The sequence below is a fragment of the Cebus imitator genome, unplaced genomic scaffold (assembly GCF_001604975.1).
Source record: "Cebus imitator isolate Cc_AM_T3 unplaced genomic scaffold, Cebus_imitator-1.0 Scaffold486, whole genome shotgun sequence".
In the NCBI taxonomy this organism is placed as follows: Eukaryota; Metazoa; Chordata; class Mammalia; order Primates; family Cebidae; genus Cebus; species Cebus imitator.
The window spans coordinates 2031074-2056458 of record NW_016107801.1 but is presented as its reverse complement, the minus strand read 5'-3'; the positions used below and the strand labels follow the sequence as shown (position 1 = coordinate 2056458).

The window sequence follows — 25385 nt, the reverse complement described above, 5'->3', positions numbered from 1 at the left end:
CCTCTTTTTTTTTTTTCTTTTTTAAGACATGTGGTCTTGTTATGTTGCCATGACTGGTCTCACACTCCTGGACTCAAGTGACCCTCCCACCTCGGTCTCCCAAAGCGTCAGGGTTACAGGCGTGAGCCACTGCGCCTGGCCTCGTCCATCTTCTTTTGTCTTGCAGAGTTGTCTTCAGACTCTGGAGCCAGAGACTGTGTCCTCTTACACGAGCCCTGGTGCTCCCTTAAAAGGTACTTGTCCTGGTGTCTTCTCTCCCGGGGGAGTTTCTCAGGACTTTCAAGGGGTATCTCACCACTGAATCAGTGGTCTGGGATTTTTGGTGGATCTGGTGGGAGAAGGTCAGAGAAGCTGCCGTCACCCCTGTTAATTAACTCTGTTACTTCCTGCCAAGTTGATAGAAGCTGGTCTGGGTGTTTTGGCCAAGCTAGGGTTCTCACCCTAGCTTCTGTTGAATATCACAAGGGAACGGTCGCCGATTGGCTGGCCCGTCCTGCCCCATGGCCTCTGCTGAGCTGGCTGATTTTCAGGAGCTCTTGTGGTTTCTGGCTGTGGATGTAAATATTTACTCCTTCTGTGGGAAGCAAGATAGGTTCTGGCTCAGGCTCCCTCCTAAGGCCATGGATTTCCTTATGATAAAGGTCTGTCCCCACTGCCCACAGGCCTGTGTCTGTGACCTTCTCCGGGTGCCAGCTCCCTTCCCAACAGGGCCATTGGTGACTTGACTAATGGCTGATGGGGGCCAGAGGCAGATGGGCTAGTGGTCAAGGGAATGGGAGGGCATCCTCTCCTGTTAGCTTGCCACTACTTGCTCTCTGGAACCATCGTCCTCTGCTGTCCCTTGCCCCTCCAGGCCACCCTCCTTTGTCCGGCTCCCAGAGGCAGAGGCAGAGGCAGAGGCGGGCTGCAGGCGGTATCCTACATCTGGAGCTGCTGGTGGCCGCGGGCCCCGATGTCTTCCAGGCTCACCAGGAGGACACGGAGCGCTACGTGCTCACCAACCTCAACATCGTGAGTGCCCTGTGGGAGTGGCCTCCAGGGATGGCGCCGGACCCTGCAGACCCCCCACAGCCAGGGCTGGTGACCAATGTCTGTGGACTGGTGTTTCTGGTAGTCTGAATACTGTGGGTTAAACTCAGGTAGAATGGCTCCGGGCTCTTCCTCTTCTCCCTCCCCTGGGTGGAGGTGGGTGAGGTCCCACACCGCCCTCAGCTCCATAGCAGACGCACACCCTGCAGCCTCTCCCTACTCGAGTCCCTTCACCTGGGACCACCCTCAAGGCTGGTCTCGTCCCCAGTATCCATTTGACCCCCAGGAAGCTCAGCTAACACGACCCTGGCAAACGGGGGTGTGTGTGCTGCTCACCCTGCCCTCTGCACCCCAACCCTTCCCTCTGCATCCCGACCCTGCCCTCTCTCTGTTCTGTCATCCCCTACTCAGAGTGGCAAGGACAGGTCACCAGTCTGAAGTCTAAACAGAGACAGCTGGCAAAGGAGATGCCAACCTTCATTTCTTGCTAGCACCTGAATTACCGTCACTCGAAAGCTGGGGAAGTGTAGGCAGGGAAGCACTACCCCCCAACCGCCATCTCAGAAAGGCAAACAAGGCCGGATGCGTTGGCTCACGCCTATAATCCCAGCACTTTGGGAGGCCGAGGAGGGCGGCTGAGGTCAGGAGTTTGAGACCAGCCTGGCCAACATGGTGAAACCCTGTCTCTACTAAAAATACAAAATTAGCCGGGCATGGTGGTAGGCTCCTGTAATCCAAGCTACTTGGGAGGCTGAGGCAGGAGAATCGCTTGAACCTGGGAGGCAGAGGTTGCTGTGAGCCAAGATTGCACCACTGCACTCCAGCCTGGACAGCAAGAGTGAAACTCCGTCTCAAAAGAAAAAAAAGTAAAGGAAGACAAACAAGCCAGCAAAGGCAGTTTGAACAGACCCCATGCAGCTAGAGCACACACACAACGCACAAAAAACGACGGTGTGCTAGGCAGCAAGGCCTGGAGGAGTTAATACCTTTAAAAATACCAGGTTGCATCTGTCAACTGTGTACAATGGTGTCGGGCATGATAAGAAGAAACTTACAAAATTCATTCACTGAAAAAATGTTTTAAAATTCTTACTGGATTTGGGGAACAAAATAGGAAATTAGCCTCAGCTGATAACTCCAGGTCCCTTTCCTGTCCCCTTGGTCTGCTCCAGAGGAGGGGACTGCTCTGCCGTCACTCAGTAAGTTGGCCCTGAAGTACATTTCTGCTCCCAGCTGCAGGCAGCTCCCTCTGTATGTGGGGTACCTAGTGCCACTTTGCCCCCAGCCTTGGATCTGGTCACCTATTTTTTTTTGATACGGAGTCTCACTGTGTTGCCCAGGCTGGAGTGCAATGGCACCATCTCGACTCACTGCAACCTCCACCTCCTGTGTTGAAGCGATTCTCCTGCCTCAGGCTCCTGAGTAGCTGGGATTACAGTCTGGTGCCACCACACCCAGCTAATTTTTTTTTTTTTTTTTTTTTTTGAGATAGGGTTTCATTTTTTCAGCCCAGGCTAGAGTGAAGTGGCACAATCTCGGCTCACTGCAACCTCCACCTCCCAGGTTCAAGCGATTCTCCTGCCTCAGCCTCCTGAGTAGCTGGGATTACAGGCGCCTGACACCACGCCTGGCTAATTTTTTTTTGTATTTTTAGTAGAGACGGGGTTTCACCAGTTTGTCCAGGCTGGTCTTGAACTCCTGACTTCAAATGATCTGCCCACCTCGGCCTCCCAAAGTGCTGGGATTACAGGTGTGAGCCACCACGCCTGGCCCCAACCCTAATTTAGAGGACGGGCTGGTGCAATACAGGTTGGCCACAGTCACCATTGTGACAGACACACCCATCTGGAGAGGGAGGAGAGAGCCTTTCTTGAGAGGGGACCAGGAAAGTTTCCTGGTGGGAGGAGGGGACCCTCCTGCCAGTCATGAACATGGGTCAGATTCAGCAAACAGAGGTGGAAGAGAACGTGTTGTGGGCAGGGAGCAGAGACGGGAAAGCCTGGGCTGAATGTGGGCTGAGAGGAGGAGCGTTCGACCGGAATATCCAACCCGTGTCTGTCTCTGTGCTCCCACCCCTTGCTTCGGAGTTTCTTTTCCATGCGTTATTTGGCCTTCCTGAGCCATGAACTGAGGAGCACTAGAGACACGGCTGACAGTGCCTGGCACTTTAAGTGTCCCCACAGCTGCCCACACATGCTGATGGAGCAGCCCCTCCAGCCCTTCACACCCGGGGGTCCCTGGGAATCAGCAGCTGCCTGGGGCTGGCAATGCCCACCGGATGGGTTACCTCTCTCATTTGCCCTTTCACAGGGGGCAGAACTGCTGCGGGACCCATCCCTGGGGGCTCAGTTCCGAGTACACCTGGTGAAGATGGTCATTCTGACCGAGCCTGAGGTAGGCACGGAGTTGGAGCTTGGCACTCCATACGGAGTGTGAAACCCAAGTCACCGCGTCTCCTTCCGCTTTAACCTCTTCCTGGGTGCCCCAATCAGCATGGGTCACAGAAGGGCGTTCAGACCAGCTGCCCTCCCAGCTCACCCAGCACTCAGCTCAGGCTGCCTGATTACTTCTCTGAGCCTCAGCTGTCTCACCTGTAACATGGGCTAGTCATAGGGTTTTATGTGGACTAACTGAGAAACACACCGACCACAGTCAGCACGGTGCCTGGTAGGGGTGTCCTAAACGCAGGCTTTGCTGTTGATCCGCAGGGTGCCCCCAATATCACAGCCAACCTCACCTCGTCCCTGCTGAGTGTATGTGGGTGGAGCCAGACCATCAACCCCAAGGATGACATGGATCCTGGCCATGCTGACCTGGTCCTCTATATCACCAGGTAGCCGAGCTTTCTGATGGGGTGCTGGTCGGCCAGCCTGGGAAGGCTGCACCCTTGGCCTTCTCCACTCTGCAAAGGTGACCCCGGGGCAGTCACGTGCCTTCGCACCACCCAAGTGACTGTTTTCTTTCACGGAGGTTTGACCTGGAGCTGCCTGATGGTAACCGGCAGGTGCGGGGGGTCACCCAGCTGGGCGGTGCCTGCTCCCCAACCTGGAGCTGCCTCATTACCGAGGACACCGGCTTCGACCTGGGAGTCACCATTGCCCATGAGATTGGGCACAGGTAAGCAGCCCCACCAGCTGTCCCCGGGCTCTGGAAGGAGCTGACCTGGGCCCCCAGGGTGGGGGTGGTCTTGGCAAGCAGTGGGTCTTTGCAGAGTTCTCCAGAGGGGCCTGTACCCCTCACCCCAGCAGAATCAGAAGGGTAGGGTGTGAGGGCAGGGGAATCTGATACTGTTTGATTAAAAGAAACTTTTTTTTCCCAAAAGATGAGCAAAACACATTTAGCAGGTAGAAAATACTTCTGTAGAAAATTCAGGTAAAGAAAAAGCAGGCTGTAAAAATTATCTCAAATCCCACCATTTAGAGATAATGTCTCTTTACTTTTTGTATTTAATTTCAGTGTCTTCTTTACATACACACACATAATTTTTTGTTTGCAAAATTGGGATTTAGTTTGGATTCCCTGAATTAAAGGAAAATTGTGATTATGCTATGCATTCCTTTGTTACCTGCTATTTTTTTTCTTCCTAGGGTGAGTGCAGGATCGACGTGCTCTTTATGTAATAATACATCCCAAACATTAGCCCAGGTCTCTTACAGGTGTGCACCATAATTTATGTGATCAGTCCCTTCTTCTTGGGTGTCAAGGTTGTCTGAACACGTTTTCCTGTTGTGAATATTATGCATTCTTTTTTTTAAATAGAGACAGGGTTTCACCATGTTGGCCAGGCTGGTCTCGAACTCCTGACCTCAGGTGATCCGCCCGCCTCGGCCTCCTAAAGTGCTGGGATTACAGGCGTGAGCCACCACACCCAGCCCATATTATGCATTCTTGTGGGCAAACCTTCACTCCTACCTGTAACCATTTAGGGGGATGGGTTTATTTTCATTTATTTAGTTTTTTAATTACGAAAACAATACCCAATTGTTGGAAAAATTCAAATAGTACGTAATTTCTAAAATAAAAAGTGAATTTCCACCTTCCTTACCCATCAACCTCCAGCCAATCCTTTTCAATCCCTCTGAGCCTGGAAGGGTCGAGGCAGGGTTCCTGGGTGTGGGGCAAGGCAGGGCTCCTTCTTCCTCAGAGGGAGCATAGTTTCCTTCTGCTGCTGTGATGCAGCACAGGTGAGCCCCAAAACTGGGGGTTAGCCTGGGAGGGTTCTTGGCTTTTTTTTTTTTTTTTTTTTGAGACAGAGTCTCCGTCTGTTGCCAGGCACCAGGCTGGAGGGCAGTGGTGTGATCTTGGCTCACTGCAACCTCCGCCTCCGGGGTTCAGGCAATTCTCCTGCCTCAGCCTCCTGAGTACCTGGGACTACAAGCACTCGCCACCATGCCCAGCTAATTTTTGTATTTTTAGTAGAGATGGGGTTTCACCATGTTGGCCAGGATGGTCTCAATCTCTTGAACTCGTGATCCGCCCGCCTCGCCTCCCAAAGTGCCGTGATTACAGGCGTGAGCCACTGGCCCTTGGCTTTACCCAGGAAGGAATTCAAGAGGGAGCAGGCGGTGTTAGCTAGCAGCTTTTTATTGAAGCAGCAGTGGGCAGAGTGTACAGCACAGCGTACAGCTCTTTTGAAGCAGACACTGTGCCCAAAAAGAGCAGCTGGAAGGCAGGGCTGCAGTTCTATTTATACTCACTATTAATTATATGTAAATTAAGGAGCCAGATTATGCAGACATTTCTAGAAAAAGGGGCAGTAACTTCTGGGTGTTGCCACGGCAATGGTAAACTGACATGGCACACTGGTGGGCGTGGCTTATGGAAAGGATCTTCCCCCTCCTTGTTTTAGCCAGTCCTCTGGTCCGGTGTCCACCTCTTACAGCGCCGGTGCGCGGCCTCTCCCACCCCATTAGGAGTCCTCCATCAGTTCCGCTTGGGGGAAAGCAAGCTCTGCTGTGACCCTTTGGAAACTGTTCCCCTTCCTGGCCTAGGAATGCAAACAATGGCCAAGGGCAAACACATTTTCACTGAACCTTTAAATCGCGCTTTCCTCTCAGTAGGTGAATGTCATCCCTGTAAACAGCCCCCACCTCTCCGCAGACTCATAACACCATGAATTAATGTGGCTCGCACGTTTTTAAAGCCTTTTGATATTTATTAGCAAAAGACGCGGGAGCCACCCTGCTGGCATTCCCTTCGGGAGTAAACTGAGGCAGGGCGCACGCGGTCCTCTCCACTGTGCCCGGTGAGCAGGTGTCGGAGTCAGGGGTCGACCCGGGTCCGAAAATTCGCTGGCGCTGCGGCGCGAGGGCACCGGGCTCCAGACGCGCCGACCCTGACCCCGCCCGCGCCCTCGCCCGCCGCCTGAGCCAGCTCCTCCTGCCCGCCAGCTTCGGCCTGGAGCACGACGGCGCACCCGGCAGCGGCTGCGGCCCCAGCGGACACGTGATGGCTTCGGACGGCGCTGCGCCCCGCGCCGGCCTCGCCTGGTCCCCTTGCAGCCGCCGGCAGCTGCTGAGCCTGCTCAGGTAGCGGCGGCCCCGCGGGAGGGGCGCGTGAGGCTCCAGTTCGCCCGAGGAGCCGCCCGCGCCACCACGCCCTACGTCCGTCCCCACTCCGCACTCAGCCCTCCTTCCTGTCCCCGCTCCAGACCCACAATTGCACCACCGCTGCACCCACCGCTCTGTCCCACCCTCTGCGCCCAAACTCTCCGTCCACTCCCTGACCCCACCCGTCCGTCCACCCTCTCCCTGAGCCCACCTCTGCGTCCTCCCTTGCCCCCTTGCACCCACGCCTTCGTTCCAACCAATCTGGGCACCCGCCCCTCCGGCCACTCCCATCCCACCCCCTGACTCCACATCCACTCCCCTCTCTCCCGCTTGACTACACCCACCCTCCACCCCACCCTCCTACACCCACCCTCCGTCTCAGGCCCCTGCACCCACCCTGTTCCTTCGCCTACCCCTCAATTAGCCCGCTTACCCTTTGTCTGCCTCCACCCGCGCCGACCCCTCTTGTCGCTCCATCAGCCCCACACCCCGATCTCCCCCGCCCACCTACGTGTCCCCCTGCGTCCCCTTCCCGCCGATCGCAGCCCTCCCCGGCCTAACCTGCATCTGCCCCATCCCACTCTGATCCGTCCCTCTGTCGCCCATCCCTCTGCTGGCCACCCACCTCTGCGCAGGTCAGGTCAGAGTCTTAGTCTTGGTCCCAGCCCAGAGCCGACTCCTGGTGGGGGGCGCGGGCTGAGAACTCCTGTTCCCACTCACAAAAGGCCACGTCTCCAAAAGTCTCCACTCCCGCGCTCAATTCTCCGTCCCGCCTCCTCCCGGTCCTGAGCCGGGTACACCCCGGGCCTGAGCCGGGGCCTTGTCGCAGCGCAGGACGGGCGCGCTGCGTGTGGGACCCACCGGGGCCTCAGCCAGGTTCTGCCGGACGCCCGCCCGAGGCGCAGCCTGGCCTCTACTACAGCGCCGACGAGCAGTGCCGCGTGGCCTTCGGCCCCAAGGCTGTCGCCTGCACCTTTGCCAGGGAGCACCTGGTGAGTCTGGCCGACAGTGGCCTGGGGTTTGCAATGTGGTCCCTTGCACCACCCAGCTCACATGCCTGCCAGGTGCACCGTGAGCACCTGCTGGGTGCCGTGCGGGGACGTATGGTCAGGGTGGCTTAGTTTAATGCTGTCTGTGGCCTCTATAAATTATTTAAAATGTTTGAACAAAAGCCCCAACACTTTAGTTTGACTGGGGCCCACAAATTATGTAGCTAGTCCTGGCAGGGCCCCTGTACCCAAGGATTCCTGGCTGAGTGAGGACACCAATCTTAAACAGTCACCAAGGACTTCCCATCTGTTGGGGCTGGGGTCAGCCTGGAGGGCTTCCTGGAGGAAGTGGCCTCCAAACTGAACCCACAGCAGACATGGGGCTGGCAGGGAGACGGGAGATGAAGGATAACAGGCGCTCCAAAAGACAGACTTCCTCACAGGGTTGCCTAGGACACTCATGGGCTCCAGTCACTTTTGCCTTGGTGGGCCCCTTCCTCCATAAAAACCATTGAGAATTATATTTTAATATTCTTATACAATATGTAAAGTTTATGTGTTATTATAAATACAAGTATTTTTTTCTTCTTCTTTGAGACAGGGCCTCATTCTGTTGCCCAGGCTGGAGTGCAATGGCACAGTCATAGCTCACTGTGGCCTCAACCTCCTGGGCTTAGCCTTGGAGTAGCTGGGACTACAGGCACATGCCACAATGCCCAGCTAATTTTTAAATTTTTTTTTGTAGAGATGGGGTCTTCCTTTGTTACCCAGGCTGGCCTAAGACTCCTAGCCTCAAGCCATCCTTCCTGGGCCTAAGCCTTCTGAGTAGCTGGGATTACAGGTGTGCACCACCACACCCAGCTAAGTTTTGTATTTTTAGTAGAGACCGGGTTTCATCATGTTGGGACACCAGGCTGGTCTTGAATTCCTGACTTCAGGTGATCTACCTGCCTCCCAAAGTGCTGGGATTACAGGCATGAGCCACCGCGCCTGGCCTCTTCTGTCTGATTTTTAAAAGAAATTAAGACATTTCCTTGGTGAGCTTCAAGTCAGTGACAAGTTAAGAGAGCAAAAAAGGAAAAAAACAAAAACCACATTTCCATGGGCCCCCAAAAGCGTGGTGGGCCCTGGTCATGATCCCAGTTCCCCATCTATGCATTGGTCATGCCTTGTCCTCTGAGGGTATCTGTGCCCGCAGTGCAGGGTGTTGGCTGTGTCAGTGTGTCCTGCGGTCTGGGAGGGACAGTTAAGGCTGGACACTGACCTGACCTGGAAGGCCCTGATGGCCCCTGAGCCCGCCACCTGTACACCCTCCTAGGATATGTGCCAGGCCCTCTCCTGCCACACAGACCCGCTGGACCACAGCAGCTGCAGCCGCCTCCTCGTCCCTCTCCTGGAGGGGACAGAATGTGGCGTGGAGAAGGTCAGAGCCAAGAGCGAATGAGAGGGCTCCTGTGAGCATGTGCGCGTGGGTGCCTGCAGCCAGGCTGCCCTGTTCCTAAGTCGGGAGGCAGGAGCTGTGTGGGGCAGAGAGCCCCGGAGTTGGCCCTGGTGACTGTCCTTTGGGTTGGTGGTCTGACCTCTTTCCTTCATCATGTGCTCCCATGCAGAATGGGAGTGTGGGCTGCCTGCTTGTATGGGGGTGCCCATGGGTTGTGGGTTCCTATGCGTGGGGTCCCAGTGTGAGGGTCCTCGTGATTATGGGGTGCCTAGGGGTGGGATCCCTGTATAAGGGGACCCTGTGAGTGTTGAGTCCCTGTCGGTAATGTCCTTGGGTGTGTTGGGGAATCTTTATGTGTTGAGGGGTTCCTGGGGAGTTCTATGTATATATGTTGGGGGTCTCTAGGTATTAGGGGATCCCAGTGGGTCTGGAGAATCCACGTGGGTGGGGTACCTGTTTGTGTTGGGGGATCGCTGTGTGTCTAGGGGTCTCTGGGGGATTCTATGTTAGGGGGTCTCTGGGTGTTGTGGGGATCCCTGTGGGTCTGGGAGACTCCATGTGGGTGGGGTCCCTGTGTGTGTTGGGGGGGTCCCGGTGGGTGGGATCCCTGTGTGTTGGAGATCTCTGAGTATACTGGGGGAGTCTCTGTGTGTTGGGGGTCCCTGTGGGTGACGTCCCTGTGTGTGCTGGGGGTCCTGTGGTGGGGTCACCGTGGGACGGGAGGTGAAACTTTCTTGCCTTGCAGTGGTGCTCCAAGGGCCGTTGCCGCTCCCTGGTGGAGCTGACCCCCATAGCAGCAGTGAATGGGCACTGGTCTAGCTGGGGTCCCCCAAGTCCTTGCTCCCGATCCTGCGGAGGAGGTGTGGTCACCAGAAGGCGGCAGTGCAGCAACCCCAGGTACCGCAGGGAGGGCTGCTCTTCCGTCAGGGAGGGTGGGCACATCACATTCCCTAGTTGAAGGCAGCGTTTACCCTCCTGTCTCCTGGGCATTTTCAGACCTGCCTTTGGGGGGCGTGCGTGTGTTGGTGCTGACCTCCAGGCCAAGATGTGCAACACTCAGGTAGGCCTGTTTCCTGGGGCAGGAGGGGCAGCTGGCGGCACTGGGCCTCGGGGGAGTCCAGGTTCACACCAGAATACATGTGTGTTTCATACCACGACACATTTGAGAAGGACATTGGGGCCAGGTGGGGTGGCTCATGCCTGGAATTCCAGCACTTTGGGAGGCCAATGTGGGTGGATCACCTGAGGCCAGGAGTTCAAGACCAGCCTGGCCAACATGGTGAAACCCCATCTCTACAGAAAACACAAAAATTACCGGAGTGTGGTGGCATGTGCCTGTAATCCCAGCTACCCGGGAGGCTGAGGCAGGAGAATCGCTTGAATCCGGGAGGTGGAGGCTGCAGTGAGCTGAGATTGGGCCATTGCACTCCAGCCTGGGGAACAGAATGAGACTCTGTCTCAATAAATAAAAATAAAGAAAGAGAAGGACATTGGGACCCCAGTTTGTAAACCAGGCCAGTCCTGCTGATGGCCACAAAGCCCCTGAGGCATCCCACCTGCCTCCATGAGTGCCATGTTGCCCTCCAGAGCTCATCTATGCAGGGAGAACCTCCCCGCTAGGAATGCAGTGCCCAGCTGCATGGCTGCAAAGGAGTCTTTTATTTATAAATTGAGGTGACATTTGCGCAGCCTAAAATCAACCATTTTAAAGTGGCAACCCAGTGGCCTTTAGCATGTTTGCAAGGTTGTGCAAGCTCCATTTTTTAAAGAAACTGCCAAACCATTTCCACAGTTTCCAGTACTCTGGAGTAAGCCCCGTCCGAGAGGCCGTCACCCTCCGTTTCCCCCAGCCCTGCTACCTCGGGCTGTTGGTCTCCCTTCTGTCCCTGTGGATTGACCTGTTCCGGACATGCCACGTCCCTGGCACCAGACGACAGGTGCGCTTCCTGTCTGCCTCCCTCCCCCCGCCAGCCATGTCCTCAAGGCTCACCTGCGCTGTAGCCTGCGTCAATGTCTCATTCCTCCTTCCGGCTGAATCATATTCCACGGCAGGGACAGAACACATTTGCATCCAGTCATCTGCTGATGGACATTTGAGGTGTTTCCACCTTTTGGCTCCTGTGAACAGAGCCATTATGAATGTGCTTGTACACGTTTGAATCCCTGTTTTCAGGGGTTTTTTCGTTTTTTTTTTTTTTTTTTTTTTGAGATAGAGTTTCAATCTTGTTGCCTAGGCTGGAGAGCAATGGCAAGATCTCAGCTCACTGCAACCTCCCTCTCCTGGGTTCAAGCGATTCTCCTGCCTCAGCCTCCCATGTAGCTGGATTACAGGTACCTGCCACCACACCCAGCTAATTTTTGTATACGGAGTAGAGACGGGGTTTCACCACATTGACCAGACTGGTCTTGAACTCCTGATCTCAGGTGATCCACCCACCTCAGCCTCCCAAAGTGCTGGGATTACAGGCATAAGCCACTGTGCCTAGCCTAATTTTGTATTTTTAATAGAGACGGGGTTTCCCTATGTTGGTCAGCTGGTCTGGAACTCCCCACCTGAGGTGATCTGTCCGCCTCAGCCTCCCAAAGTGTTGGGATTACAGGCGTGAGCCATTGTGCCCGGCCCCCTGTTTCCAGTTCTTCTGGGAGTGTCTGAAAAGTGGAATTACTGGATCATGTGGGAATGCTATGTTTTACTTCTAGATTAACTGCCAAACCATTTTCCACGTGCCTGAACTGTTTCGCTTTCCCGCCAGCATTGCACAAGTGTGCGTTTCCCCACATCTGCCGCAGCACTTCCTGTTTTCTGTTTTTTTTTTCCTTTTCTTTTCTTTTTTTTTATACATATGGGGTTTCGCCATATTGGCCAGGCTGGTCTTGAACCCCTGACCCCAGGTGATGCACCCGCCTCGGCCTCCCGAAGTGGTGGAATGACAGGTGTGAGCCACGGCGCCCGGCCTGTTTTATGTTTTTTGATTTTGGCCATCCTGGTGGTGTGAGATGGTGAAAGATTCTTTTTACATTGAGTTAAAATTCTGCCCCCTGCTTGGATGGCCCTGGGCATGGGTTTGGCCCTGGCTGTACCGCAGTTCTGCATGTGATGAGACCCTCCCTTTCCTCCTTCCCCAAATGGACCTCCAAGACCTCTCCAGACCTTGAGGGCAGGGTCTTTGGCTGGAGCACAGGGTGGTGCGATTTCGTGGAGGCAGCATGGCCAGCGTGGCTGCCCGGGGAGTCAAGTCCGATTATCTTCTCTCAGCATGCCTGCCTGTGTGCAGAGGCTCTGGTGGTGAGGGCTTTGCTTCTGGCTGCCTGCCTCCCTTTGGTTACCTTTCTCTAGGTGGGCTGCCTACGGAACACACGTCCTCGTCCCCATTTGATCGAGTCTGGGCCTTAGAAGCAGAGGCTCTGAGCATAACGCTCTTTCTCGGCTTTCTTCTTTGTTGCTGCCCGGCGTTCTTTACTGATTGTCCAGAGTTTTCCCATCAGTAGAGAGAGGCAGGCGCTCTTGTCACTACAGTTTACAGAGCAGGGAACCGAGGCATGGCCTGGAGCTGAGGCCACACCCACATATTGATTACACTGCAGAGTGCTGTGCAGTCTCCCAGGGACAACCCCCACCCCACCATGCCCCTCCTCTGCCTGTCCTCTGCCTCCTCCCGGCCAGGCCTGCGAGAAGACCCAGCTGGAGTTCATGTCAGAACAGTGCGCCAGGACCGATGGCCAGCCACTGCACTCCTCCCCTGACGGCACCTCCTTCCACCACTGGGGCGCTGCCGTGCCACACAGCCAAGGTGGGGTCTGCGGAGCTGGGGTGGGGCAGGAGCCAGCCCTGGAGACCCTCGGACTGGGCAGAGTCATGGGGGGTGGGCCTACCATCCCTCGAGCACTGGATAAGGTGGGTTCAGGCTCTGGCTTCCCACAGGCCATGGATCACACCGTGGGCAGGCCTTGCTGGTAGATCAGGCACTGACGTCCCATCTCTGCTTCTCAATTTCCCATCTGTGAAATGGACGTAATGGCAGTAACTCCCTCCCTGGTCGCTACAGGGATTTGGGGAGATAATCAGGGAAAACACCAAGTGTGTTCCTTGGTTCATGATTCTTTGTTTTGAGACAGAGTCTTGCCTATTTCCCAGGCCTGAGTGCAGTGGCACGATATCAGCTCACTGCAACCTCCGCCTCTGGGGTTCTAGTGATTCTCATGCCTCAGGATTCTGCAGGATTATGCCACCACGTATTTTTAGTAGAGATGGGGTTTCACCATGCTGGCCAGGCTGGTCTCAAACTCCTGACCTCAGGTGATCTGCCTGCCTTGGCCTCCCAAAGTACTTGGGTTACAGGCACGAGCCACCGTGCCTGGCCTTGGTTCATAATTCAATACCATCAGTTATTACATTAGATTAGGATTGTGATTAGGATTATTGCCTTAGGAGGCAGGTTGGGGTGGAGGAGGGAATAGAAACCCTTGCCCCAAATGCAAAGGATGAAGCTGGGTGGGGGCTGGTGGGCCTGCCCCTCCTGCCTGGTTCAGGACCCCTTGTTCACTCTGCCCTCTCAGGGGATGCTCTGTGCAGACACATGTGCCGGGCCGTTGGCGAGAACTTCATCATGAAGCGTGGAGACAGCTTCCTGGATGGGACCCGGTGTGTGCCAAGTGGCCCCCGGGAGGACGGGACCCTGAGCCTGTGCGTGTCAGGCAGCTGCAGGGTATGTGTGGATGTTGGCGATGGCCCTGAGGCCTGCCTGTCCTATCAGAAGGCTCCTGGGGCAGGTGGGTGGGTGCTGGCCCCGATGGAGCTGCAGTGCAGTCTGCAGGAGTGGTGCTGACTTGGAGTTGGCCTGGGGTAAGGGCCGCACGGCGATCTTTGGCGAGTCACTGAGCCCTCCATGCTTGCTTCCTGGGTGGATGTTGGGTGCTACAGAAGTGTCGCTGGTTTTATGGATCCCAGAACTTCAGAGCTGGCAGAACTGTGGTGTTGGTGAGGCCAGCACCCTCCAGTGACAATGGCCCTCTGTCCCTCCCTTTGCATAGACGTTTGGCTGTGATGGCAGGATGGACTCCCAGCAGGTATGGGACGCATGCCACGTGTGTGGTGGGGACAACAGCACGTGCAGCCCCCGGAAGGGCTCTTTCACAGCTGGAAAAGCCGGAGGTAGGCGGCCTCCCTCAGGGCCCTCCAGGGACCACTGCAGCCCCGAGCGTGGGGGCAGGGGCCGCTCGGGACACAGGGCTGGCACACTCACTCGGCCCTGGATGCCTCCTGCTGTGCCAGCTTCTCCTTCCTCCACTTCGCCGCCCTCCTGTGGCAGGCTCAGCTTTTGGCCTTGATGCTGCTGGGACTGCGGTGCCTCAGTCACGGTCGCTCACTGTAGCTGTGCTGCAGAAAAAAAAAAAAAAGAAAGAAAGAAAGAAAGAAAGAAAGGTGGACATTGAGAGGGACAGCAGTGAATGAGGGGGACGGTACTTACACTTGGAAAATCCTTGACTTTTGTTTATTTATGAGGTCAAAAATCATTTGCAAATGCCAGTGCGTCTCTGGTCAGCAGAGACTTGAACCCTGCCTCCCTCTGGTGTGCCCCGTCATGCTCGAGAACTTTGGCCGTGGTCCCTTCTCCCGGCCAGGGCAGAGCCTTGGCAGGTGGTCTTCCGGCCTGCTTTTGATTGCCCCCATTACAGGGGACTCACTGCTGCTGGAGGCAGCTTCACGGCGTTGTTAGCTTTTTCCCGACCAGCTGAGATCAGCTCCCTTTGCCTGTGACGTGGTGTCTGTGAGGTTCCCGCATGTCTCCCTTGCTTCTTCCTAGAATATGTCACATTTCTGACGGTTACCCCCAACCTGACCAGTGTCTACGTCGCCAACCACCGGCCCCTCTTCACACACTTGGGTGAGTTGACTGGAGGACACCCACCCAGTTAGCTAGGCTGCAAAGGTCCCCAAGATGCCCTCACTTCTGACATCAGCCGTAAGTTCAGGGGGTTCCCCAAACCACCCTCAGGCTTGACAATTGACTAGGAAGACTCCCAGAACTCACGGAGCGCTGTGGCATGTGACTGTGGCTCCTTCCAGGAGAAAGACACGGGTTAGAACTGTCCAAGGGAAGAGGTGTAGGCAGTCTGGGAGGTTCCAAACGGGAGGCCTGCGTGTCTCAGGGACGTGACACCCTTCCAGCACTGGAGAGTGGCCACATGCATGGGGTATTGCTCACACAGAAAGCCCACCAAGTTTTTACTAGGGTTTGAGTGCAAAGACACGATTGATTCATTGGCGACGTGGATACCCTCAGTCTCCTGGCGACCCAAAGCCCCCACCCTAAATCACATAGTTGGTCTTTCTGTGCGGCCAGCCCCTGCCCTAAAGGAAGACACTTGTGACTGGTGTGGCCTGTGTTTCCTCTTGGAGCCAACAGCAAAGGCTGGGCTTCTCTTTGAAGACCTGCTTCTTTGATATTCAGGGGCACAGTGGGTCTTTCTTTCTGGAAGGTGCCTGCACCTGACCTTTGAAGCCTTGGTTGCCGGCACTTGGCGTGGGGTCCCTGAGCCCTGAGCCTGCTGAGTTCCGTGCATGAGTGCACTTGGTCAGGGAGCAGGTCATGGCACTCACCAGGTTGTGGAAAGACGCGCAGAGCCTCAGCTGTGGCGAAGCCTCTGGGCCAGATGCCTGTGGCTCCCTAGACGAGGACTGGGGACCCCGGGAAGCAGGGTCATGGACTTGTGCTGTGAGGAGGGGGGCTCAGCTCCACACGACTAACGGGGCTGGTTCCCCTGCAGCGGTGAGGATCGGAGCACGCTACGTGGTGGCTGGGAAGTCGAGTATCTCCCCTAGCACCACCTACCCCTCCCTCCTGGAGGATGGCCGTGTCGAGTACCGAGTGGCCCTTACCGAAGACCGGTTGCCCCGCCTGGAGGAGATCCGCATCTGGGGACCCCTCCAGGAAGACGCTGAGATCCAGGTCGGCAGGAAAGCCTGGGGGAGGCCGGCGGGGGCTTCTTGGGGGCTACAGCTGCTGGCCCGTTTATCCATCCATCATTCCCTGATGTGTTCATTCGCTCATTCCATGGTCACTTGCAGGGAACCCACTATGTGTTGGGCCCTGTGCTAGGCAAAATGTAGCTAGCGTAAAATATAACTAGCTCCTCCAGGGGCTTCGGGTCCCACAAATGAATATTAAAATGTGCCTGTGCCCAAGGTCCATGGGAGAAGGCCCTGCCGTTCTGGGATCAGGTAGCATTGGAGCGCCCCGTGCAGGGGTCGGGGGCTTCTGGGAAAGAGTGATGGAGCTGAGGTCTGAGGTGAGCAGGCGCTTCTGGGCCAAGCAGGGAGGGAAGCACATGGCTGAGGAAACCGTGTCTGTGTGGGAGGGATGAAGGGCTGTGGGGACATGAAGGCATGCATGTAGGTGCCGTGGCATCTGGGGAGCAGGCCTTGTTGCCGAGGAAGCTGAGAACAGACGTGGCTCTCATTGCTTCTTTGGGGCAGGGTGCATGGGAACCAGAAGGCTGCATTCAGGTGTGTCCTTGGTGACATGTGCTCGCCTGCATGCGTCCCCTCTGGCGCTTTGCTGAATAAGGCATGTGGAGCATGGACAGAAATGAGCACAGCTGAAACAGCCCTGAGAACATTTGCAGAGGGGCCCAGTCTCAGCGGTCCCTGCTGGCTGCTCTAGCAGCGCCCACCCCCCCTACGGTTCCTCCCCCAGATCCGACCAGCATCACCCCTTCCCTGCCCCCAGTAGGATCCCTTCCTTCCCTCCCCTTGCCTGGGCCATTGTGTCCAAACGCTGGCTGCCAAGTGGCTCTCCCGGCATCCTCTGCAGTGTGTAAAAAGGCAGATTCCTGGTCCCTCTGCCTCCTCCCTGAATCAGGACTTCCCTGCGTTGGGCCTGAGAAGCCGCACTGTAACCAACACAGGTTTGTGGGGTGGCCACACGTGGGCATCAGGGGCAGGTGTTGAGTGTCACCTTGCCCCGGGCTCTGGCCTCCAAGCCGGTGTCTGTCTTGGGCTGGCCTTGGGCGCAGGACCCAGTTACCCTCCTGAAGAGCCACAGGCCCAGGAAGCTGCTGAGTCTTCCCAGTGCTCCGGGCCAGGCCCAAGCCAGCAGTCGGTCGCAGGCCCCAGGGATCCAGTTTCTTCCTACCGACGCCTGGGCCTCAGCTCTGGTCCAGAAGCACTTTCTGTGCTGGCCCTGTCCTATCCCTTCTTGGCCTCCTTAGCCCAGCCCAAGGTGCCTCACAGGCATATGTCAGTGACTCTTCTTCCCAGGGTCCCCAGCCCTCCTCTAGGGAGCCACAGGCATCTGACCCAGCTTAGGGAACCTTCTCTGTGCACCCAAATACCGTATCCTCTAACCTACCAATTGCTTGCCAATTACCCACCCCCAGCCCCCTATCCCAAGCCACTGGGAGCTCCTTGAGGCCCAGGCAGTGTCCTGTGCACTGTGCTGTCCTCAGAGCCTGACACAGGTCAGTGTCAGTGATTGCCTGTCATTATTTTGGTTTTTGCTATTTGTTGAGAGAGGGTCTCGCTGTGGCCCAGGCTGGAGTGCATGGCGCTATCACAGCTCACTGCACGCTGCACCTCTTGGGCTCAAGTGATCCTCCCACGTAGCTGGGACCACAGGCATGCCCCACCATGCCCAGCTGATTCCTTCACTTTTTTGTAGAGATGGAATCTCGCTGTGTTGCCCAGGCTGGTCTGGAACTCCCGGGCTCAAGTGATCTGCCCGCCCCAGGCTCCCCAAGTTTTGGGTTTACAGGCGTGAGTTACCGTGCCTGGCCAGTGATTGCTTGTTGAATCAAAGATGATAGGGATGGAAGAAGAAGTTGGGGGGCTTCCCAGGGGAGGTGGCCGTGACAGTGACCCTCAGGGAGCCCCCTGGACAAGGCCTGAAGCGCTTTGTCCGTGTGTGCAGGTTTATAGACGGTACGGCGAGGAGTATGGCAACCTCACCCGCCCAGACGTCACCTTCACCTATTTCCAGCCTAAGCCACGGCAGGCCTGGGCGTGGGCCGCTGTGCGCGGGCCCTGCTCAGTGAGCTGTGGGGCAGGTGAGGCCTGGGGAAGGCTCGCCCACAGCACGGCTTGCCCCTGCAGGGAGGCGGCCTAGCCCTCCCTCTCCCCTCCCAGGGCTGCGCTGGGTAAACTACAGCTGCCTGGACCAGACCAGGATGGAGCGGGCGGAGACTGCCCAGTGCCGAGGGAGCCAGCAGCCACCAGCTTGGCCAGAGGCCTGCGTGCTCGAACCCTGCCCTCCGCAGTGAGTGTGGTGCTGTCTGTGCAGCTCCAGTGGGGAGAGAAGTTTCATCTTGGGCTGCTGGGCTCTGCCCCTGGCCTGTGAGGCCCACGTGGTGTGGGCCGGGCTGAGCTGCTCCTGTGCAGGCTCTCACCACTCCTGTCCACAGCCCTGCGAGGGGGGCTCTGTGAGTGCCCCCATTCTCCAGCTGAGGACACTGAGGCTCGGGGCAGACATGGTTATAATGTCAGCCCAGCAGGACCCACACCTGCTGCCACCTGTCTGGGCCACCACCTTGAGCTCAGGTGCGCATGGTGAGATGGAGGTGATCGCTTACCTGGAGGGTTGTGGGGAGACTTGGGGAGCTCCTGCTGCAAAGCCCCTAGCAGTCACCACACCTGGCAGGGGCACACTGTTAGGGATAAGGCCATCCCTGCTGGCTGCAGGATGGGGGTGGCTGCCCAGCAGCATGTGATATGGATGTCCTCAGGCTTAGGCATCTGTCCAGCAGCTGGGGGACACCTGGAGAGGCTGGGCTGGCCTTAGTGGCCAGGGCTTGTCCCAGACCAGGGGAACTCAACACCCGCCACTCCATCACCCGAAGCCAGCCTGGGACCTGGCCAGGGCCCCAACGCTCTGTCTACTTCCTCAGCTGGGCAGTGGGAGACTTCGGCCCGTGCAGCGCCTCCTGTGGGGGTGGCCTGCGGGAGCGGTCAGTGCGCTGCGTGGAGGCCCACGGCAGCCTCCTGAAGACATTGCCCCCAGCCTGGTGCCGAGCAGAGGCCCAGCAGCCAGCTGTGGTAGAAACTTGCAACCCCCAGCCCTGCCCTGCCAGGTGAGCATGGAGCTGGGTGGGGCTGGGACAGGGCCTCCTTGGGAGAGCTCACCCCCACTGTGAGCCCCAGCCCTTCTGAGCACCCCCTCCTCCTGAGTTCTCTGGCAGGGCCTCCTCATCCTGGGTGATGGGCAGTGTCACCTGGCAGCTGTAAGTGCTGGCATCAGTTTCTTACTACCCAGGAGAGCCTGGGCCCATTGTCTCCCTCTCTGAGCTTCCGAGCCCCTGCTCTGAAATGAGGATGCCGACCTGCCTGGGATGAGTGGACGGGGGCTGCAAGGATGAGGTCAGACTGTGAAGGGAGAGCAGGAGATGTCACTTCCTCGTTACCACCATCTCCATGGTGCCCATGTGGCCGCATCTCATCCCCTCAGTGTCCAAGTTGACAGTGGCTTATCGTTCTACCTTGCCACTACCTGGCTGGATGGCAGGGCAGGTCCCCTCCTCTGTGGGCTTGTTTTGTGACCTGTCTGGGGGGAGGGGATTGGTCTGGATCATTGGTGGGCTGCTCTCCCCGCCCTCTTATCTGTGGCAAACAAAGCAGTCCCCACTCTTCCCTGCTGAGGCCAGATGGGGCCCCAGAATCCTTTTCAACACGGCTCTCCAGGCAGCCACTCCTGCTCAGGGCTGACTCACAGCTGACACCTGTTGGCTACCCTTGAACCTGGTGATCCGATTCCATGTGGCACCTGTTTTCCTGCACGGAGTCAGTGATTGCCTGGCTGGAGGTCGGCCTCTGCCTCTGGAGAGCTTCTCTCTCTCTGTTTTTTTTTTTTTTTAAAGACAGAGTTTTGCTCTGTCACCCAGCCTGGAATGCAGTGGCATGATCTTGGCTCACTGCAACCTCTGCCTCCTGGGCTTAAGCAGTCCTCCTGCCTTGGCAGGTGTGCGCCACCAAGCCCAGCTAATTTTTGTATTTTTTGTAGAAACAGGGTTTTGCCATGTTGCCCAGGCTGGTCTGCAACTCCCAGGCTCGAGCAATCTGCTCGCCTCAGCCTCCCAAAGTGCTGAGATTACAGGCATGAGCTACTGCACCCGGCCAGGGATGGGTTCTGTCTCTGCACCGTGGGTGCAGGTGGGGTGCCTGACCGTCGAGCAGCGAGGGCTTGTCGAGTGGGAACCTGATGGCTGATGAATGGGGAACCCAGCGCTTCAGGGAGAGACCCTAGCTTCGCTTCTTTGTGGGGCCCCTCTTTGGGCTCCTGGATGTTGGGGAGCGGATCCTCTGCCCCAAGCAGCTGGGTGGCAGAGGCAGGGCCTGATGACTGTCCCATGCCATCCTCAGGTGGGAGGTGTCAGAGCCCAGCCCACGCACATCTGCCCGTGGAGCAGGCCTGGCCTTGCAGAATGAGACCGATATGCCGGGGGCAGTTAGCCTGGAGGCTCCAGCGACTGTGGGGCCCGGCTCCATAGACCAGAAGCTGCCTGCCCCTGAGCCCTGTACCAGGATGACATGCCCTCCAGGCTGGGGCCATGTGAGTGTCCTGGACACGAGGGTGGCTGGCTGCTGAGTACTTTATCTGGGTGTGTGAGAAGGAGGAGCACCAGTTGCCAGTGTCCTCCGGGCCAGAGCCCAAACACCGTCCTTCTGTGGGAATGCTGCCCGAGGGCTACCCCTGCTCAGAAAATAAGCTTAGAAAGAGGGGCCAGGGCCCCGGGGAATGTCCTGTTCCCCTTGCAAGCCGGGCTGAGAGAAGCATCTGAGGAATTTAATGCAGTTGCTGCACAGAGAAATGCTACCAGACTCCCGCCCAGCGTCCAGGGGCTGGAGGCTGACTGGCCTTGCTTGGGTGCTGGCAACCCTTGCCCCTCATGGCTGGGGGGATTGCAGGGCCACGCATGCTCCCACGTCCCACTTGTGGTCCCCAGCTCTTGGCCAGGCCCACAGTGAGCACTCATGCTGCTGAGGCACCTGCAAAGGTGGTCACGCAGCGAGGACACCTGCCGGGAGACCGGAGAGCCAGTCTCACCAAGCGAGCAGGGAGGGAGCCCCTGGTGTGCACAGGCCACTTCCTGCTGTCTCCCTCTCCTGAGAAAATCGGGATGGAGTCGCTGGGTGCTCGGAGGAGTCCCAGACCCACCAGCTTGTCGCTGTTCCCCACAGCTGGATGCCGTCTCTGCAGGGGAGGAGGCTCTCTCCCCATGGGGCAGTACCAGGACGTGGACTGGAGCTGCACCTGTGTGGACCCCTCTGGCGGGGCCGTGCTCCGTCTCCTGTGGGCGAGGTGAGGACCCCTAGGACGCTCCTGGGGACCAGTACTCACGGTAACTCTTATCCACTTGCATGTTGCCGCCTTCTAAAAGCATTTGAGGTGGATTACAGAAAATCCAGACTGCATGGGAGCACACGGTAATATACAAGGAGACTGGGTGCAATCACTGACAGCCACTTCAGATGTGGGCGTTGATTGGCTGAAAGGAAGGAAAAGATGGTAATGCCTGGCAGTGTGGCACCAGAGCCATTCCTCCTGGCCCCCGCAGAGCTGCCAGAGGGGGCCCCAACTGACGGCCTGAGCAGAGAAACCTTAGCTTTCAGATACACAGTGTTCTTCGGTTTTCCCAATCTTGTTTTATTGCAGTCAAACACACATATCATAAAATTTGCCATCATAACTATTTCTGCCTGTGCAGGTCAGTGGCATCAGGCACATTTGCACTGTGGTGCAGCCGTCACCACCATCCTCTCCAGAACGTCTCCAGTTTCCCATATGAGCTCCGTCCCTGTGAAACACGAACTTGCATTTCCCCTCCCCAGACCCTGGCAACCGCTTTTCTCCTTTCTGTCTCCAAATTCTGTGACTCTAGGGACCTCGTAGAAGTGGAATCATAGAGTATTTGCCTTTTCGTGACTGGTTGATTTCACTGAGCTTTCTGTCATCACAGTTCACCCATGTTGTAGCTTGTGTGAGAGTTTCATTCTCAACAAGGAGGAAGATTCCATTGTGAGCACATCCCACACATGTCTACCCGTTCATTCATCCATGGACGCTCAGCTTACTTCCACATTCTGGCTGTTGTGAATAACGCTGCTGTGAACATGGGTGTGCAAGCATCTGTTGAGTTCCTGCTGTCAGTTCTTTTGGGTGTATACCCTGAAGTGTGGTACTGGTCAGATCAGAATTCTCTGTTTAATTTTTGAGGAGCTGCTGGACTGTTTTCCCCAGTGGCTGCACCATTTTACATTTCCACCAATGGTGCATAAGTGTTCCAACATCTTCCCATCCTTGCCAACACTTTTTATTTCTGCGGTTTTTTTTTTTTTTTTTTGACAGTCTCACTATGTTGCTGAGGCCGGAGTGCAGTGGTGTGGTCTTGGCTCAGTGCAACCTCTGCCTCCTTGGTTCAAGTGATTCTCGTGCTTCAGCCTCCCGAGTAGCTGGGGCTATCGGTGCCCGCCATCATGCCTGGCCAAATTTTTATTTAGTAGAGACAGGGTTTCACCATGTTGGCCAGGCTGATCTCGAACTCCTGACTTCAGGTGAACTGCCCACGTTGGCCTCTCAAAGTGCTAGGATTACAGGCTGAGCCACCACACCTGGCCTATTTCTGTGGTTTTTATAGTGGCCATCCTAATGGGCTTGAGAAGATACACCATGTTCTTAAACTAAAACCCTAACCACTTGCTCAGTAAACTGTCAGCCTGATTAAAACTGAGACCAGGCTGGGCGCAGTGGCTCATGCCTGTAATCCTAGAACTTTGAGGGGCTGATGTGGTTAGATCACAAGGTCAGGAGTTCAAGACCACCCTGGCCAAGATGGTGAAACCCCATCTCTATTAAAAATACAAAAATGGCTGGTTGTGGTGGCGTGCCCCAGTAATCCCAGCTACTTGGGAGGTTGAGGCAGGAGAATCGCTTGAACCCAAGAGGCGGAGGTTGTAGTGAGCCAAGATCATGCCATTGCACTCCAGCCTGGGCAACAGAGTGAAACTCCATCTCAAAACAAATAAATAATAAATAAATAAAACCGAGACCAAAAAGAGATTTCTTTTCTTTTCTTTTTTGAGACAGGTCTTGCTCTGTCACCCAGGTTGGAATGCAGTGGTGCAATCTTGGCTCACTGCAACCTTGACGTCCTGGGCTGAAGCTGTCCTCCCACCTCAGTCTCCTGAGTAGCTACTACGTCCTGCTAATTGTTTTATTTTTGGCAGAGATGGGGACTCCCTATGCTGCCCATCCAGGTCTCCTGAGCGCAAGCGACCCTCCTGCCTCAGCATCCCAAATTGCTGGGATTACAGGCATGAACCACTTTGCCCAACCAAGAGAGTTCTCTCTCTCTCTCTCTTTTTTTTTGAGACAGAGTCTCACTCTGTCGCTCAGACTGGAGTGCAGTGGTGCGATCTTGGCTCACTGCAACCTCCACCTCCCAGGTTCAAACAATTCTTGTGCCTCAGCCTCCCAAGCAGCTAGGACTCCAGGTGTGTGCCAACTGGCTAACTTTTTATGTACACACACACACACACACACACATATTTTTTTTAGTAGAGATGGAGTTTCACCACGTTGGCCAGGCTGGTCTTGAACTCCTGACCTCAGGTGATCTGCCCACCTTGGCCTCCCAAAGTGCTGGGATTACAGGCATGAGCCACTGAGCCTGGCCTATTTCTTTTGAGGATATTCCTAAAGGAGAGACTTGAGAAAACTGGGCCTAATTACATCATTGTGATAGACGCAACAAGAGATTTTCCTACTGCAAATCTGTGGTGTTTTTTTTTTTTTTTTTTTTTTTTTTTTTTTTTTTTGAGATGGAGTCTTAGGGTTGCCCAGGCTGGAGTGCAGTGGTGTGATCTCGGCGCACTGCAACCTACACCTCCTGGGTTCAAGTGATTCTCCTGCCTCAGCCTCCTGAGTAGCTGGCATTACAGGCACATGCCACCACGTGGACCCAGCTAATTTTTGTATTTTTAGTAGAGATGAGGTTTCACTATGTTGGTCAGGCTGGTCTTGAACTCCTGACGTCGTGATCCACCCGCCTCGGCCTCCCAAAGTGCTGATATTACAGGTGTGAGCCACCGCGCCTGGCCCATATTGCAATTCTTATAACGCCTCTCAATAAACAATAATTGCTGCCATTTGTCAAGTATCGACTATGTGCCAGGCGCTTTTCTGTCTCCCCTTTTATAAATATAAACGACTCTGCAAGGTAGATGCCATTATCTTTTTTTTTTTTTTAATATAAGACTCCGAGGGGTGAAGTCAGTTGTCTGAGGTCACACAGCTGGTAAGTGGCAGAGCCGGGACTGAAACCCAGGCAGGCCTCATGTGCCAGAGCTGCCCAGTGAGCCCAGGTTGTGGTCCTTGCTGGGCCTGACTCTTGGGGCTCCGGTTCTCTGCTTCATCCCTGCAGGCCTGATGGAGCTGCGTTTCCTGTGCATGGACTCTGCCCTCAGGGTGCCTGCCCAGGAGGAGCTGTGTGGCCTGGCAAGCAAGCCTGGGAGCAGGTGGGAGGTCTGCCAGGCTATCCCGTGCCCTGCTCGGTGAGTGAGGGGAGCAAGACTGTTCGGGGGACGTCTGGCCTTAGGGTGTGGCCTCCTACAGAGTGCTGGCCTTTTCCCTGCAGTTGGGAGACCCGAGCCTTGGCTCCATGCCCGGTGACCTGCGGAGGGGGGCGGGTGCCGCTGGCTGTGTGCTGCGTGAGGCTGGACCGTGGCCGCCCCGTCCCCCTGCCTCACTCCAAGTGTGGGCCAGAGCCCCAGCCGAGCCCCCTCGAAGTCTGCAGCCCAGAGCCCTGCCCCGCCAGGTGGGCCCCTTCCCGAGGACATGGGACATTCTAGGTCTGCGTCCTGGTTCTTCCCTCATCTCTAGGCCCAATCTTTTGACCCTCAATGTCCTCACCCGTGGGAGCAGGACATACAGTGCCCCCAGAAGACTGGGGGGCGTTTAATGAAGGGACTAAATGCATGTAAAGTACATGCTAAATGCAGTGAATGTAAGTGCATGCTAGAAGCAACGTGTGCGAAGTGCATGGCACGGGGCGCTGCGGGCGCACGTGGCTGCTGGTGCATTCCTTCATCATGGAGCACCTAGGTCCCAGGGCTGTCCTGGAGCTAGGGGACAAGGCAGCAGAGAACAAGGCAGACAGATGTCCCTGACCTCCTGGAGCAAATGCAAGGGGAAAGAGGGACAGATAATAAGAGGACAGAGGTGGAATACAGTTTGATGGATGGGCTTCAGTGCGATGCAGCCAAACGCAGCGGCGGGGAGGTGGGGAGGGCTGGCGGGGTGGGCTCTGGGGCGCTGGTGCTGGGATCACTGTTCGAGACAGACATGCAGAGCCCTTGGGTGCCCGGACCCTACCCCCACTGTCTCTGGG

The 25385-nt window shown here is 56.2% G+C and overlaps 1 protein-coding gene across 1 annotated transcript in view; it reads left to right on the top strand.

The window, feature by feature from the left end:
• The window catches only part of ADAMTS13 (ADAM metallopeptidase with thrombospondin type 1 motif 13), a 36504-nt gene that overhangs the window by 1134 nt on the left and 9985 nt on the right, over window positions 1–25385 (top strand). Inside the window, exons 2-22 of the mRNA XM_017513130.2 lie at window positions 167–233; window positions 854–1011; window positions 3340–3423; window positions 3738–3862; window positions 4000–4146; window positions 6420–6557; window positions 7408–7570; window positions 8886–8990; window positions 9754–9905; window positions 10005–10068; window positions 12673–12799; window positions 13566–13714; window positions 14040–14160; window positions 14813–14893; window positions 15777–15958; window positions 17918–18053; window positions 18133–18262; window positions 18891–19073; window positions 20359–20548; window positions 21178–21298; window positions 24420–24549. Coding sequence (XP_017368619.1) covers window positions 167–233; window positions 854–1011; window positions 3340–3423; window positions 3738–3862; window positions 4000–4146; window positions 6420–6557; window positions 7408–7570; window positions 8886–8990; window positions 9754–9905; window positions 10005–10068; window positions 12673–12799; window positions 13566–13714; window positions 14040–14160; window positions 14813–14893; window positions 15777–15958; window positions 17918–18053; window positions 18133–18262; window positions 18891–19073; window positions 20359–20548; window positions 21178–21298; window positions 24420–24549 — 2753 coding nt within the window. The remainder of the gene's footprint in view (window positions 1–166; window positions 234–853; window positions 1012–3339; window positions 3424–3737; window positions 3863–3999; window positions 4147–6419; window positions 6558–7407; window positions 7571–8885; window positions 8991–9753; window positions 9906–10004; window positions 10069–12672; window positions 12800–13565; window positions 13715–14039; window positions 14161–14812; window positions 14894–15776; window positions 15959–17917; window positions 18054–18132; window positions 18263–18890; window positions 19074–20358; window positions 20549–21177; window positions 21299–24419; window positions 24550–25385) is intronic.